The 16,187-nt window shown below is 41.1% G+C and overlaps 1 protein-coding gene across 3 annotated transcripts in view; it reads right to left on the bottom strand.

Moving 5' to 3' along the window:
- vps13a (vacuolar protein sorting 13 homolog A) overlaps positions 1-16,187 on the bottom strand; it is a 206,501-nt gene that overhangs the window by 168,908 nt on the left and 21,406 nt on the right. For all 3 annotated transcript variants that reach the window (XR_010003415.1, XM_062972011.1, XM_016991003.2), the window contains exons 6-10: positions 14,324-14,433; positions 11,966-12,025; positions 9,250-9,309; positions 8,312-8,392; positions 4,861-4,918 (exon numbers count right to left, since the gene is read on the bottom strand). Coding sequence is in view for 2 of the 3 variants with exons in the window: in XM_062972011.1 (XP_062828081.1) it covers positions 4,861-4,918; positions 8,312-8,392; positions 9,250-9,309; positions 11,966-12,025; positions 14,324-14,433 (369 nt within the window). In the remaining variant the exon portion in view is untranslated. The remainder of the gene's footprint in view (positions 1-4,860; positions 4,919-8,311; positions 8,393-9,249; positions 9,310-11,965; positions 12,026-14,323; positions 14,434-16,187) is intronic.

Here is a 16,187-nt window from a genome sequence, read left to right as displayed (position 1 = left end):
TTGGCACACAGATGGGAAATGCAGTACCTTCACTCGCTTCTTGAGACCACAGCAACTGCTACAAATGACAGAACTGAACCAAATCTGGTATATATATCCCAAATGACACACTTTATATGTTGCAGCAGTTTGGGGGAGGATGGACCAAGGATGATGGGATTTGCAGTACCTTCATCCAATTCACCTCCCACAGGCCACTGTGATTCCCATGAATGACAAAACTGTACCAAACTTGATACACAGGTGCAATGTGGGCCCCTTTATGTCCTGATCCGGTTTGGTGCAGGATGGACCATGGATGATGGGATTTGCAGTACCCTCACCCGATTCACCTCCCACGGACCACTGTGATACCCATGAAAGCCAAAACTGTACTATACTTGACACACAGGTGCAATGTGACACAATTTGTGTCCTGGTGTGGTTTGCAGGAGAATGCACCAAGGATGATGGGATTTCCAGTACCTTCATCCAATTCACCTCTCACAGACCACTGTGATGCCCATGAATAATGAAACTGTACCAAACTTGACATATAGGTGCAATGTGGCCCACTTTACATCCTCCTATCATTTGAGGGATCAACGGACCATGGATGATGGGATTTACAGTACCTTCACTCACTTCCCCAGACCACTGCAACCCCCACCAATGTCTGATCAAGACCAAACTTGACACATCAAGTCCCCATGACCTACTTTACATCCTGGAGCTGTTTGCAGGGGGATGGACCATGGACTTCCATATGGGAGTTGTAGTTCACCCACACCAACTAAAGCCAACTGACACTGGATTGAGACTAAACTTGGAACAAAGGCAAACAATTCCGTTCTCAAATAACCCGGGCACCGCTGGGTCCCCAAGCTAGTATATAATAAAAGTCAATGTTTGTATCCAGCGGACAGCGGTGTATGCAAGCTAGTATATAATAAAAATTAAAGTTTATATGTATGTATGTATGTATTTTCCAAGATAGGCCCTACTTTCAAAGAGCACTGTAACTCCCACCAACAACTTATCTGGACCAAACTTGGTATACAGACCTCCCATGATCCACTTTAAGTCCTGGTGGTATTGGGGTGTGTGTGGATAAACCCTGGACGAAGGGAGCTGCAGTACCTTCACCCACATCCAGAGACTCCTGCAAACCCCATCGGTCATGGATCTGGACCAAACTTGGCACACAGAATCCCCAGGCCCATTTCAAACGAGGGTAGAAACAAAACTAGAAGAGTCAGGATATGTTATCATGAAGACTGCTTGTTAATGATGAGTAGTCTCTATAGGCTAAATGTAACACCCCCTAAAGCAGAAATCATGTTATTGAAATTTTGATAAATGCTTTTCATAAATCTGCCAGTTCTGAAACGTGTAAAGACAGTCCCCGAGTTACAAACATCCAACTTACAAATGACTCATAGTTAAGAATGGGGGTGAGACAATAGGAAGTGAGAGAAATCTGTCCCTAGCAAGGGAAATTTCCTGAAATTGTTACCATGGGGAAAAAGTGTCTCCACTAAAGCTTTATCACCAATTCTTGTTTCCACAATAAGCTAAAATTTTCAAAATCCAATTTTCACAGGGATGGAAAGTGAGTTGAAATCCTCTGAACTGGAGCACACCCTTCCCTATGCTGTCCAAAGCTATAAAATATTTATTTTTGGCTGGAGTTACACTAAAAATGTACCTGTTCCGACTTACATACAAATTTAGCTTATGAACAAATTTGCAGAACCTATCTTGTTCGTAACTTGAGGACTGCCTGTATAGTAAAAGACAGGATGAACCAATAATGGGAACAGACAAAATGAAGTGATTCTTTAGGATGAACAGGTTAGCCACCTGTAACTGTGATTCTTTGAGTGGTCATCTGCAAACGTACACATATGGGGCCATTTTGTGTTCAGAAATCTCTAGAGTGTGCCCCGCTCCTCCATTCACATGCATATATGCCATGAATTCCCAGTTTCAAGTCTGTCATTGAGAGACCTGGAAAAAGAAGACATTAAGAAGAGGGGGCCGGTTGAGTGAGTGCACAGATGATCTCTCAAAGAACCACGTATGGTAATTATCACCATCTGACAAGTGGTGAGAAGTGCCATTCCAACTTGTGGATCTCAGATTGGAATGGGGGATGCAAGCTTGAAGTCTTTATCTTCCAATTTAGCAAAGAATGGAGTCAAGTTTCTAATAGAAGAATTGTTGATAAAGAATCTGTCAATGCATGCTAGGTAGATGGAGCACTTAAAGATGAGCGCAGCAAATGAGTAAAATGTTTTGCCCATCAAATTTCATGCCTTTTTTATCTGCTGGTGTGCAAAGTGCAGTTTCTTGAACAAATTCAATTGAGAAGTGTTCATAATTATTGGATTTGACTTGGGATGTTGACCAAGCCAAAGAAATTCAATCCTGAACAGTGAAGGAGATAGAGCAGCATGAGTAATGCTGTAGGTATGGTCACTTTACTAAGTACCTGATTAAAGACTGGGTCATCATCCTGTGCCTCTAGCTCAGACATTTGCAAGTTAAATGATTGGGCCAACCTATTAATCTGATCAGAATCAGACCAAAAAGAAATACAGTCTTATGTGGATACAGAAAGCAATAAGAGCTGAGCAGAAGCTGACTTTGACAGGGATGGACAATGCAGATTTTCTCAGTATAGATCAGTGATTCCCAAAGTGGGCACTACCTCCCCCTGGTGCTGCAGTGATACCGGGGGGCGGTGATGGCACCTATTAGGACATGGGGGTGGGGCCAGGGTAGGGGTGGGGCCTCTTCCCAAGTGCTGGAGACAGGGCTGAGCACCTGAGGCGCCTGACAGTGGGAGGAGCTAGAGGAGTGGGCGTGGCTTCTTCCCAAGAGCCCGAGACAGGGCTGAGAATCTATACCTCTCCTGAGGCGCTTGTTGGGGACAGAGGGCGGAGCTAGGGAAGGGGCGGGGCCTCCTTCCAAGAGCCCAAGACAGGGCTGAGCCTCTATACCTCTCCTGAGAGGCCTTTTAGGACTAAAGGGCAGGGGTAGGGGTGGGGGCAGGGCCTCTTCTCAAGAACGTGAGACAGGGCTGAGCCTCTATACCTACCCTGAGGTGCTTGTTAGAACACGGGGGAAGGGTATAGAGGTTCAGCCCCATCAGGCACTTGGGAAGAAGCCCCGCCCCCTCCTCTAGCCCCCGCCTCCTGTGTTCTGGCAGACACCACAGGACAGGGATAGAAGCTCAGCCCTGCCTTAGAGCTTGTAACTCTGCCCACCCCAGTCCTGGCTGCCCATTTGTGGCCCCGCCCACCTCCCCCTCCTCTCCCAGCCCTGCATCTTGGACTAGGGAGAGGCTCAGCCCCGCCCTCTTGAGCAGGAGCCACGCCCACCACTCTAAGCCATGCCCCCCTTTCTAGGGGGCGCTGAATCATATTTTTTCTGGAAAGGGGGCAGCAGGCCAAATAAGTTTGGGAACAACTGGTATAGATAGAAGCCATCTCACTTCAGAACAGGACAAGGCTGAGACCAGAACAGAGGAGGCTTTAAACATGGAGGCCTTCTCTGTCGATTTCATATTGAATTAAGTTGAACTTTGAGAAGACAGTTCAAATGGGAGTGCTTCAGGAAAACTTCAGAGTATCCCATGATTAAGATGTCTTCTCCCAGATTTAGGCAATTGACCCATGCACTATGGATGCTGTGGAATGTATTTACTTCTGCACCAACTAATTCTGCCCATGTAGATGAGCTCAAATTATGCCTAATTTTCATGTTCTGGGGGTCTCACGGTATCAGAGTTGAGGTGTATTTAAACAAAAACATGGTAAACCAAGTCCATATCTATATAAATAAAGATGTATGTCTGTTTGTGAGGACCTCACATCTCCCAAACTACTACACCAATTGCTATGAAATTTGGACACAACAAAGCATTCAAACTGATGAGTGTTTTAAGGTATTCACATACCTACTATCTCAAACCTGTCACACCTGAGACAGGAAAAACCATACCCCTTAGCAATGGCCAATCATTTTCCTCCTCCCTTAGTTGCCAATGAAGGAAACGACTCCTCCCCTTAACAACAGAGCTAGCAACAGCCAAGCAGTCTCCTCCCTTTAGCAACCAGCGTGAGCGGGGCTGCAAGGAACAGATAAACACAAGCCAAGGTCAAGAGTCCAGTTAATGCAGGCAAGCCAGTACTACAGAGTTAGATCAGGAAAAAGAACAAACAGTAGCCAAGGTTACAGTTCAATAGTCAGATGCCAATTGTTCATTTATCAGAGTTCATAAACAAGACAAAATATCCAAGAGCACAAACTGAAATCAAAGTTCCGAAGTCAAGCCAGATAGTTAAGGATACAAACTGAAGTCCAAGTCCATAAAGCAAGCCAGGAAATCAATCCAGAAATCAGAGTCAAGTATTCAGGATACAACAAGATACAACAGGGTCCGGAACAGGATTACAGGAACAAAGCTCAAGAATCCAGAATTTTTACCCAGGGCAGCAAAGTCAAGATCCAGAATAAAGGTACAATGGTACGATGTTATATGCTACCAAAAAGCTATCCTTTTTCAGATTACTTTTATCATGAGATTTCATCTGCTGCTCATTTCAGCAAGCCTGTACAGATAATCACAGAAGCTTGTGATGCTTTCCTTGAAGAAGAGGTTAGACTAACCCCTTGCTCCAAATACTGAAAGAGTCCTCCTCAACTGGAGACCTGCCCCCTGCAGCAAGCAAGCCAGGCCAGACAAACTGATAGCTATGAAACTAACAGCCTGCCTTTCCTAAGGATCATCAGTATAATTTTTATCGTCCCATGATCAATGATCAAAACTAGATCTAGGTAATGGCATAATAATCAAGAAAATGAAGAACTTACTGAAACTGTAGCCATCTGGAATAACACCATTGCTTGCAATTCCAAATTTTAAATGATTCTGAGGGGAGTGAAATAAAAATTATTTTTAACATACTTATTTAATTTTCATAACAGTAACAATAATGAATAATGCACTGAAGAAAAAGAATGCTAAGAAATTATTTTTCAACTGGCCAACATCCAATTAAAATAAAGAAATCTGTAACAATGTATTTTGTAGGTTTCAACACTTTTAATTGTAGGCTTTTGCTAAACTATATATAAAACTTAAATATGTATGGAGAAATTCATCTCCATTTGGCTGTGACAGCGGAACATGGTGTTTTCATCCAGCGCTGGAATTCAGGAAAATCTATTTTCCTAGTTTATGTATTTACTTGTGCCATTTACCTTTTCAATAACATTTCCCCATCGACAAAAGTGTATAAATCGATATCAGCAGTAGACAACACACAACATATTACCTACAGGCTTTTGTGACCTCCCAAAGATTCCACATTCTGGTGTTTTCCAACATAATAGTGTTTTCTGAAGCCTACCTGAAACATTATTAGTTTTATAAACATGGGACATGCATTTCAAAATAGTGCTTCCAATTAAACAGAATCTTCAGGATACCATGTTTCAGAAACAAGCAGAAGCAAATTACAGAGAAGGTGCTTGCACATTGTTTACAAGGCTAGCCTGTTGTGAATAAGCCTTCGGAGGCTGTGAATGATAGCGGTGGGATCAGGAGAGGAAGGAAAAACCCTTGCGAGGAGGGCTCGTTGGAGGATTTGCATAGGAAGAGGATCAGGGAAATTGATGGGAAGTCTTCTGAGGGGGATTCATGTGGGGATCTTGAAGTAGAAATAGATGCTGGGGAACAGGTGGTAATGGAGGAAGTGGGCACAGACTGGGCACGGGCACTGGAGGTGCTTGGGGAGGAATCGGGGCCCATGGATGCTGCTGATGCTGGAGAGGCTTGGGTACCTTCAGAAGCAGATCCCACTTGGTCTGTTGGAGGAATGAGGGTGGGTCCACAGGTGTGGATAGAGTTGGGCGTGGGCAAGATGATTGAGACTCTGATGAAGAATTTGGGATGCCTGACCCAAGGGTGTTGGCTGTGTGGAGCTCTGATTCGGATTAAGAAATTGGGACACCTGTTCCTTGGGCGTTAGAGGTTTGGACGCCCAGGGAGACCTGGATAAATTGGGGATGTTTGGCCATTATACTTTGCATGTGGCAAGGTGTTGCTGGGCACCATTGGGTTTCCTGTGTGTGTTACTGAAGACTGGACTGGGACTTTGCAACAGATGTAAGTTTGATCCGGGTTATTCTGCAACAGAGGGCTGGAATTGTGTGGGTTTTCCTGGACTGCACTGTTATTACTATTTTGCATTAGCTGCTGTTCGCCCTTGTTGCTTTGGCTCTATGTGCCATTCCATGTTGTGGACCTCCTTTTGATGACTTCAATCCCTGGACCTTGGACTGGAACTTGACTCGGCTCTCCTCGATGCCCTTAAACGCTGCTTGGCGTCGCTCTCTATTCCGTGGCTGCTTTCTGCTCCTGACTCCTGGCTTGTTTCCTGACCCTGACACTGTCTCCTATCCCGACCTCGGACTGGCTTGACGACGCTTCTACGCTCTGCTCCTTGGGCTCCTGGCTTTATCTGCGCTCCTGTAGCGGTTTAACGCTGTCTCCCCACTCCGTCTTCAGACCAGCTTGACGACGCTTCTACACCCTGCACCTTTAAACTCCTGGCTTGGGCTTTGCTTCTGTAGCGGTTTGACGCTGTCTCCCCACCCCGACCTCAGAACGGCTTGACGACGCTTCTCTCTCTGCTCCTGGCTTGGTGTTTTTCTCTGCAGGGGTTGCCACTGGCCCGCCAGTGTTCTTCAGCTCCGCTTGCTTAGCTGCTCTCAGTTGAGAGCTTTTCTGCCCGGTTTGGGTTCTTGTTTGGGTTCCCTAAAGTACACTGAATACCTCTTTTTTAGTGTTGATTAGGAATCCTAAAAACGAATGAGCTACGTAAGTGTATGGCTTTGTTGACTATGTGTCAAATGTTGCCTAATGTAGACTAATTATACATAGAATGGGCCCCTAATATCCACTGAGGTTTGGCTTCAAGATCAATGATGTGTACCAAAATCTATGGATGTTCAAGTCCAATCATATACAGTAGCATAGTAAAATCACATCTCTTATATAAAATGGCAAAATCAAACGTTGCTTTTGGGATTTTTAAAATATTTTCAAGGTGTAGACAATTTAATCTATGAATATAGAATCCATGGATAGTGAGGTCCAACTGCATGGAATCAAGATGCTACAATGAATCTAACAACAGAGGTAGCCCCCTGTCACTAACAGGGAGAGTCATCCCTAGATATGCAGAAATCATTCAATTTCACCTCCTGAAGGTTTTTAGCCCTTATTGCTCCATTTTTCTCCAACTCCTATCCCTTTCCTTATATGTGTTCTTATTCTTTATTTCTATGTTACAAGCCTTTTTCTTCTTTTCTCCTCTCTGCATCTAGAACTAGCCAGAGATTTAATTTCCTCAGCTTCACTTTCATTTGAGGGCATACATATCTTTTTTTTTAATTCTCTTTCTTTCCTCCCAGAGAGATACACTGGACATCAGTCATCTTGGAGGCTGTCTGTGCTGGCATTTTTCTTTTTCTGTCCCTCAGTTCAGCTACTCACAAACTTAAATAAAATATTACTATTTTATCTTTCTGCTGGACTCTTATTTTCTGAATTCCTGTCGGGTTCCCAAGGCAAAATAATTAAAAATGAGAGAAAAAGTGAAGAGAACAAATGGTAGCAACTGATAAAGAATGTAGTCTTCTGCCACCTGGCAATAGCAAGCAGGAGGAACTCATGTGTGATGGATTGCTCCTCATCCACACATCTTCTATTAAAAGAAAATCTTTCTTCTGGCAAGCTTCCATGAGCACAATTCTCTTTCACAGCAAGGCTGGTATTCCTCCACATCTTAATGGAAAATTTGGCTTTACTTAGGCACTAGAAGCACATCATCATATTCAGCGTAGAGTGCAAAAAAGAAAAAAAAATGGAGAAAATGGTACATACAGGCCAATCCTATATGCAAAGCACAAGAGCTCTAACATATTTTATATCTGCTCATATTACTGAATATAAAACTGGGATATATTTACTCATGATCCTCTATTGCTCTGGAATATATATTATGAAAGATGGTATACAGCAATGTTAAGCAAAAAGAAAAAAAATGTTTATGTATTTTAGATGCTTTCATTGGGTTTAATGGGGCTTAACACCAAGTTACCTAAAACAGAACTATAAATTTAATGCAGCAGAGGGAATAGTTTAAAACTCAGGCATCATGGCTAATAAAATCATTAAAAGGTACTCTCAACTGAGGAAATTATACTTCACAACTATTTTTGACATTAAATGTAATGAATTAGATATGAGACTCACCAAAGATTCTTTGTAGCTATTGTGATGAAACATTTCAGACTTCACATTCCAGTACGCAAAGAAGTTGTCCAATCGAACAAGCTGAAATCAAAAAGTATAGCCAGAATTAACTAAAGACTTAACAGTTGTTAAACACTGGGATGAAATGTGAGATGAAAGTGGCAAAGTCAGAAGTAAAGCAAAGGTACCTGGTCACATGTAAAGCCCTGGAATCTGATGTGAATTATAGATCTATTTCAGAGTAACTTCAAGTTTTGCTTACTCCGATTTAAGGACTATAATTCATGTTCCTATGCTTGTTTGCATTGTGCATAATTTAAACACAGCATCTTTGAAATGCCTTAAATCCACATTACGTGGTCAGTATAGATGTGTCCTTCATACCAAGGAGTCAAAATTGGTTAACTAGCTTTACCCCACGCTGTGGACTGGAAATCCCTGGATGACATGTGAACATCCAGGAGTAACTTCTTCCCCAAGATGGGCTACAGGGCTAGTGTTGACAATTTCCAAGAGGACACCCACTGGGTGGAGAGGAAGAACCAGGTAACTCACTTCTATTTCTTCTTTCAATTCCATGCTAATTTTCCCTCTTAATAACAACGAGCTGAACAAGCTATATTAGGAAGGGGTGGACAGAAACCCATTTTGCTAATAAGAATCTCCGAAGGAAAGTTTATTAGAACCCTTAGCTGAATAAGAGAATGATATCTATTGTTCCCATCAAAACTCAAAGATGTTTATGAAAATATGTCATTACCCCAACACTAAATGTATTTTTTAGTTTGACATATTTGCATACTGACTTTCTCCCTGAACAGGGCCCAAACAGTGCAATTAGGCAATCCCAGATGGACCAAAAAAACATTGTTCTTACTGCGTAAATTGTAGCATGACAATCCAAGGAGATTCTTGTGCTAACAGGAATCCCATTTTACCTTATGAAACAATTTGGTTGTTGCATCTTGTATACATGGATTCCAGTTTTCATCTGAAGTCTGGAAGAGAAACAGCAAGTTCTTGTGAAATAACTGCCAGATAATTCTCAAAATAGCTATGTTTGTCTATTTCAGCATAAAATGGCAAAAAGAAAGGTGAAAGATGCAAGAAGCTCCTCTGAGATTAAATTATGTATTTAATATGCTTTCATGGATCTCAGACCAGCAGATTTCAAGGATGCCACCATCATCACCCTTTTTAAAAAGGAAAAAGAACAGACTGCGGTAACTATCGAGGCATCTCTCTTCTAACCTCCAATGGGAAAAATTCTCGTAAGAATCCTTGCAAATTGACTTCTACCTGTCTCAGAAGACACCCTCCCAGAATCCCAGAATGTCTTCCACCCCTCCAGAGGAAAAGTGGACATGATCTTCACTGCACGACATCTCCGGGAAAAATACAGGGAACAAAATCAACCTCTGTACATGGCATTCATCGACCTTGCAAAGGCATTTGACACAGTGAATCGCAGTACTCTCTGGACCATCCCCCCAAAAATCGGATGCCCTGACAAATTTGTGAACATTCTGCAGCTCCTCCATGATGACATGATGGGAACAATCTTGGACAGCAAAGGCTCCCAAAGTGATCCATTTAAAGTGGAATCAGGTGTCAAACAGGGATGTGTTATTGCCCCAACCTTATTTTCCATCTTCATCGCTATGATACTTCATATCGTTGATGGGAAGCTTCCCACCGGAGTGGAAATCATCTATCAGACAGATGGCAAGCTATTTAACCTCAGCAGACTGAAAGCCAAAACCAAGTTCACAAAAAATATGCTATAGAACTCCAATATGTCGATGATAACATAGTCTGTGCATATTCAGAATAAGACCTACAAGCCACTCTAAACATCTTTGCAGAAGCATATGAGAAGCTCGGTCTCTCATTCAACATCAAGAAAACCAAAGTGCTCTTCCAGCAGTCACCAGCCAATCCCTCTGCAAAGCCAGAAATACATTTTAATGGTATAATATTACAAAATGTTGACCATTTCCACTACCTTGGCAGCCATCTCTCCACAAAAATCAACATTGACACTGAAATACAACACTGCCTGAGTTCTGCGAGTGCAGCATTTTTCTGAATGAAGCAAAGAGCGTTTGAGGATCAGGACAGGGACATCAAAGTGCTTATTTATAAAGCTATTGTCCTCCCAACACTGTTATACGCCTGCAAAATGTGGACTCTCTACAGATGTCACACTCAACTCCTGGAACAATTCCATCTGCATTGCCTCCGAAAAAGCCTGTAAATCTCTTGGGAAGATAGGCGGACAAATGTCAGCGTACTGGAAGAAGCAAAGACCACCAGCATTGAAGTGATGCTCCTACGTCATCAACTCCGCTGGACTGGCCCTGTTGTCCAAATGCCCAATCACCCACTCCCAAAGCAGTTACTATATACTTCCAACTCAAGAATGAAAAATGGAATGTTGGTAGACAGGAAGAGATTTAAAGATGGGCTCAAAGCCAACCTTAAAAACTGTGGCATAGACACTGAGAACTGGGAAGCCGTGGCCCTTGACCGCTCTAACTGGAGGTCAGCTGTGGCCAGCAATGCTGTGGAATTTGAAAAGGCATGAATGGAGGGTGAAAGGGAGAAATGTACCAAGAGGAAGGTGCGTCAAGCCAACCATGACTGGAACCGCCTTCCACCTGGAAACCGATGTCCTCACTGTGCAAAAAACATGCGAGTCAAGAATAGGGCTCTACAGTCACCTATGTATCCACCGCCAGGGCACTGTACTTGGAAGGCCATCATACTTGGACAACGAGGGATCACCTAAGTGAAGTAAATCTCAGTCCATTTCTTTAGGTGCATATGAAGCACTTAAAGAGACCAGGCCATATTTAGATAACAAACATGTGTTGAAAATACCATATAATTTTTCAAATACTATTTATTCTTAATTCTGTGAATGAGGCAAATTCATAATCTGAACCAGCCATTTGATTCAGAATAATAATTGCTTTATCACCCCCATTTTTGTTATAAAAGACTAGCTTTTTCCAGTTTCTATGTCTGGATGATCACTGAATGAATGCAATTAGTTTTGGAATGTACAGAATGATCAAACAGATAATCCTTCTTTTGGAAAGTTCCTTTCAAGGAAAGATAATAATTGAAAATCATTTGTTTTGGAAGAGTATTTGAATTTCACAAGTTTACATGTGATCTTAAACTATTTGCCTGAATGTTGAAAATTAATGTTTCAGTCAACAATGATTTATACGGCTGTACTGGAAAGAGAAATAAACAAGCAAAAAGATCCCTACCCATCCTGTAATTGAATGGATTGAGAACCTCACAAAACATTCCTCATTTCAACATATATTATATATAAATGGCAACTCCATATAGACATTTATTCAGATATTTGTTTCCTCTTTTCTAGAAGTTTAGGCACATACAGTGTCTTATTACTCAATTTAGTTTATTCTTTTTCTTTTTCTTCTTCTTTTTTCTCTAACATGATTTTTGCTCAGTAAAAAAAAAAAATGTATTTCTATCACCCAAATAACTATTATCTATGCCTTAGCTGGCTACAAATATAGCAGGCTACAAATGTAGCAATATAATTTCACAAATACCTAGCAACATTGATTTTTTTTCTTAAACGAAATTTTAAACTAAAAATGATAATATTACCTGTAAACTAACATTCTGAAGTGAAACACCAAATGACAATGGAAGATCTTTATTTGTGATCTGAAAAAAAAGAAAACATAAACCAAAAATATTCACTATAAACACAGATAATTTATACATTTTGAAAAGGTTTTTAAACACTAGTGAAGATTATTTACCTATTAATAAAGAATCAAACATTAATTGACCATATATGTGTGTGTATTTGTGTGTATGTTTATGTGTGTATACACCCACACACACACACACATATACACATATACATATATATACACATATATATACATAACTAATTTAGGACTTTTAAAAATATCAGATACCATAACTTCCCAATGTTCACTGTTATAAACAAAATCCTCAAAATAAAAAAAGACTACATAAAGTCTAATTGATATTCACATTAACTGAATCATATCATTTTACCTTGCCTTGAAAGACTTATAAATAACTACTAGCTGTGCCCTGCCACGTGATGCTGTGGCAAATTGCGGTGGTGTTGGAATTAAAGTACTGAAGAATTGGTGGTAGTTAGTATATGCTAGTTTGTAAAGTATGTGAATATACAATATTTCTGGCTGTTAGTTGTTTTGTCTTTTGGAGGCAAGTGTGAAGGCCGCAGTTTTGCAGAATGTTTTGGATGTAATGGCTGTTCAGCGTCAAACCCTGGGTGCTTCCTCCCTTTGTTGGGAAGGTGTTAGCTGGCCCTGATTGTTTCATGTCTGGAATTCCCCTGTTGTTAGAGCGTTGTTCAGAGTGAAGCCAGTTCAAAGCAGGAAATTGGCAATAGCATTCAGTTCTGTGGAAGGGACCCTTGAATCTCGTGATAGGTAAATCACACTATCTGGTTTGAGCTGGGTTATCTGAGTCCAGACTGCTGTATAATCCAGTTCAACTGGCATTTTATTGAACTGTTGAAGGGAGTTTAGGCATTCCCCCCCCCCCAATATATTATTTCCTTGGTTTGAGAGCAGCCCTATTACCCTTTGCTGTGGGGACCCTCCGTTATTAGTGTTTATTATTATTATTATTATTATTATTATTATTATTATTATTATTATTATTATTATTATTATTATGGTCACCCCAAGGGCCCCCCCATTTCCCTGTGCATTGGTTTCATATTATTATTAGTAGTAGTAGTAGTAGTAGTATTGTTATTCTTGTTATTATTATTTTCTGTTCACCCCAAAGATCCCCCATTCCCCTTTGCATTGGCCCCATATTATTATTATTGTTATTATTATTATTATTGTCTCCTCATCCCGAAGACCTCCCCCATTCCCCTTCCCCTCTCCATTGGCCCCATGTTGTTATTATTATGATTATTGTCTCCTCACCCCAAATTCCCCCCATTTCCCCTTCCTTGTCCATTGCCCCACATTTCCACTTTGTTCAAGGACACCCCTATTATTTTTTCACCTCCAAAGAGACCTTCCAATTTCCCATCCTCACCTCAGAATTGTTTGGAGGCGGCGTCGAGGCAGAATTGTTTGGAGGCCTAATCGAGGCCTAGTTGCATCCTCGGAGCCAGAATTGTTTTGAGGCCTATTGGAAGGCTACTCACGGCCTCGGAGCCTTCCGTCAGGTAGACAGGCAGGGGACCCTCCCCCCCCCCCCGCACAGGGCCGCAAGGCCCGCAGTTTGCTAGGCCAAGTTGGTCTCCGAGAGAGTAAACTGCCACTTCGGTGCCCTCTCTCTCTTTCCTTGCGTGCGGTGCTCTGTGGATGGTGGTGAAGATGGCAGTGGCGGGAAGAGGCGAGCACATGAGCGAGCGGTTAGGAGGGGTGGGGGTCGTGTGAGGATCGCGCGCTGCATCCTTGTCGACGCAGGCGCAGATGGGTTTTTCCTGTTTTTGGGGTTTTTGGGGCCATGGTTCCGTCCCTGATGTTTGGTTTTGTTGTCGGAACCTATGGGCAAGGATGGTGGGTTGTGTTGCCAAGTTTTGTGGCTCTGGGTGATGTAGTTTCATTGCCTACTTCTAGGTAAAAAGTCCAGAAGCATTTTAGATAGATAGATAGATAGATAGATAGATAGATACAGAAACTGAAATCAATTTTGATATGAATATGTTATCTAGTAGAAAAAAGGAATATTCTTAGATTTGACCTAGAGGAAGAACAACAAAGCCTAAGACCAAGGTTTTAAAAAAATAGCTCACAACTTTAACAAATTATAACATCTACAACATTTCCTTTGAGAGAGCCAAAAAGCATTATGAAAGAGGCACATGCACTCAGTTTCAATCACTGCAGCAATGTTTACAATTCCCTCATAAAGTAGGACCTCAGAGAACAAAAATAATTTGTATCTACAACATGTATAGCTATTTATACAGAGCTTCCATTCACAAATACTTACATCATCCTCATATCGAATATGGACATTGGAAATTTTCAACTGAAGGTTTCTGATGACCTGAGTGATTAGCTTTTCTATGAAAGTATCTTGCTTCTCCTCTTGTGGATTATCTAAATTAAATAGAATGAACGTCTAACATTATTCAGCAGAGACAATTGACAAGGGCTAGCCAAGAAAGTATACAGCAAGTATTTTAATTCTATATATTTCAATCAAAGATCCAGAACAAGTACTGTATATAAGTATATAAGTTGACATAATATATAATACAAGGGTGGTTTTAAGGGCAAAATTATGGATTTTATATGATCTGTGAATAAATCAAGGGTCAATTTGCTGAGACAGAAAAGTGCCAATGCCACCTCAGGGGTCCAGCTATCCCTGGCTGCTGAAATTGCTCTTCTCCCACACAGGCATTCAAAAAAGCCAAACCGGCTCAGTGGTGGAGAGAGTACAGAGGGGTGCCCTTTTCTATTAGGTTCTCTCTAGAATGACTAAGCTCTTACCTTTCACCACTCTATTCTGAGGGTTAAGGTACAGTATTTACACAAACCTGGGAATAAGTCAGCCCAATTTTAGGAGGGTTGATTTTTTGATTAATTTTTAGACTTATACATGAGAATATATAATAATGTGAAGGCACTTAATCATGTGTGTTGATCATGTTGTATGTTTAAAACAGTGCCTCTCAAACTTTTCAAATTGGGACACTTTTTGATCTGAGAAATTGTTATAGGTATAGATATATAAATAGGTATAGAAATCAAACATTTACAGATTAATCAGCATCTACAAGACTTGCTAGGCTGATTTTCCTTTTTATGAAGTACAGCTGAAACTTTTTCTGCAGAATCTACTGTAAACACTGCACATAGTTGTTAACAGATTCGTGCAATGTTTAAACAGCCACTTGGTGGAGCTCAGAAGCCTTTTACTGTGGCCAAATTTTTCAGAAACCCCTATTTTTCTTATGGGATCCCATTTGTAATCAGGACCATAGATTAAGAAGCAAAGATTTAGAACACAGTGCTGAAAGCAATTCCATTTTACAACAGGTAAAACAGTAAGGATGTGTTAAACTGTTCATGAAAATAAATATAGTATAGTTGAACTTGGGCTATCTGGCTCCCTGCCTTATTGAGAAGAAATAAGTATATTTTCCCCATCTTGAGTACACTTCACGCAGAGGAGTCCGAACCTGGCAAAGGTGCCATGCTGCTTCTGCATCAATAAAAAAAATATAAGGAGTATCTAAGAAATACCCACTCCTTCTCATTTCCATGTGTGGCTCAGGGGAAATTTTGTCTGGCAGTATTTCAATACTCAAACTTTAGACAGAAAGTCATGCTACCGAGCTGCTCAACAAAATACAGAAGCTTCATCTGCATCCATCTAGCCTGGTAGAATCACACCAAAAATAATCACCAAACAGTGAGTGAGTGCAGAAAGAGAATACATATTCATCAAACTGACAGGCACCTTGTTAGTATTACAATTTAACTGTCATCTTGTGGTTACCTAAATAATTCACCAAGTGGGAAACCAACCTACCTGAATTCATATTAAATAGCATCTCTTAAGAGCTTTAGAAAAGATTTGGCCAAACCACTTCACATTTATCTTAAGGAAATGAAAGTGCCATGAATATAAAAGAATATTGCTTAACCAAAAGCACAAGATATGATTAAATCAAATTAAAATATGATTTGATTTTTAATCACAGTGAACTAATGAATAGTTACAACCAGAAGTGATGGCAGTGGTGGATGCTCACCTCCAGGTGCTCATGGACTATTATAGTGGATGATCTTCATCTTAACACTGACAGGAGGAATGTGTCCCTGTTGGTACTTCTAGACTTCTC

Source organism: Anolis carolinensis, chromosome 2, assembly GCF_035594765.1.
Source record: "Anolis carolinensis isolate JA03-04 chromosome 2, rAnoCar3.1.pri, whole genome shotgun sequence".
Classification (NCBI taxonomy): Eukaryota; Metazoa; Chordata; class Lepidosauria; order Squamata; family Dactyloidae; genus Anolis; species Anolis carolinensis.
The sequence above is the reverse complement of the archived record's forward strand: the minus strand, read 5'-3'. Positions and strand labels throughout refer to the sequence as shown.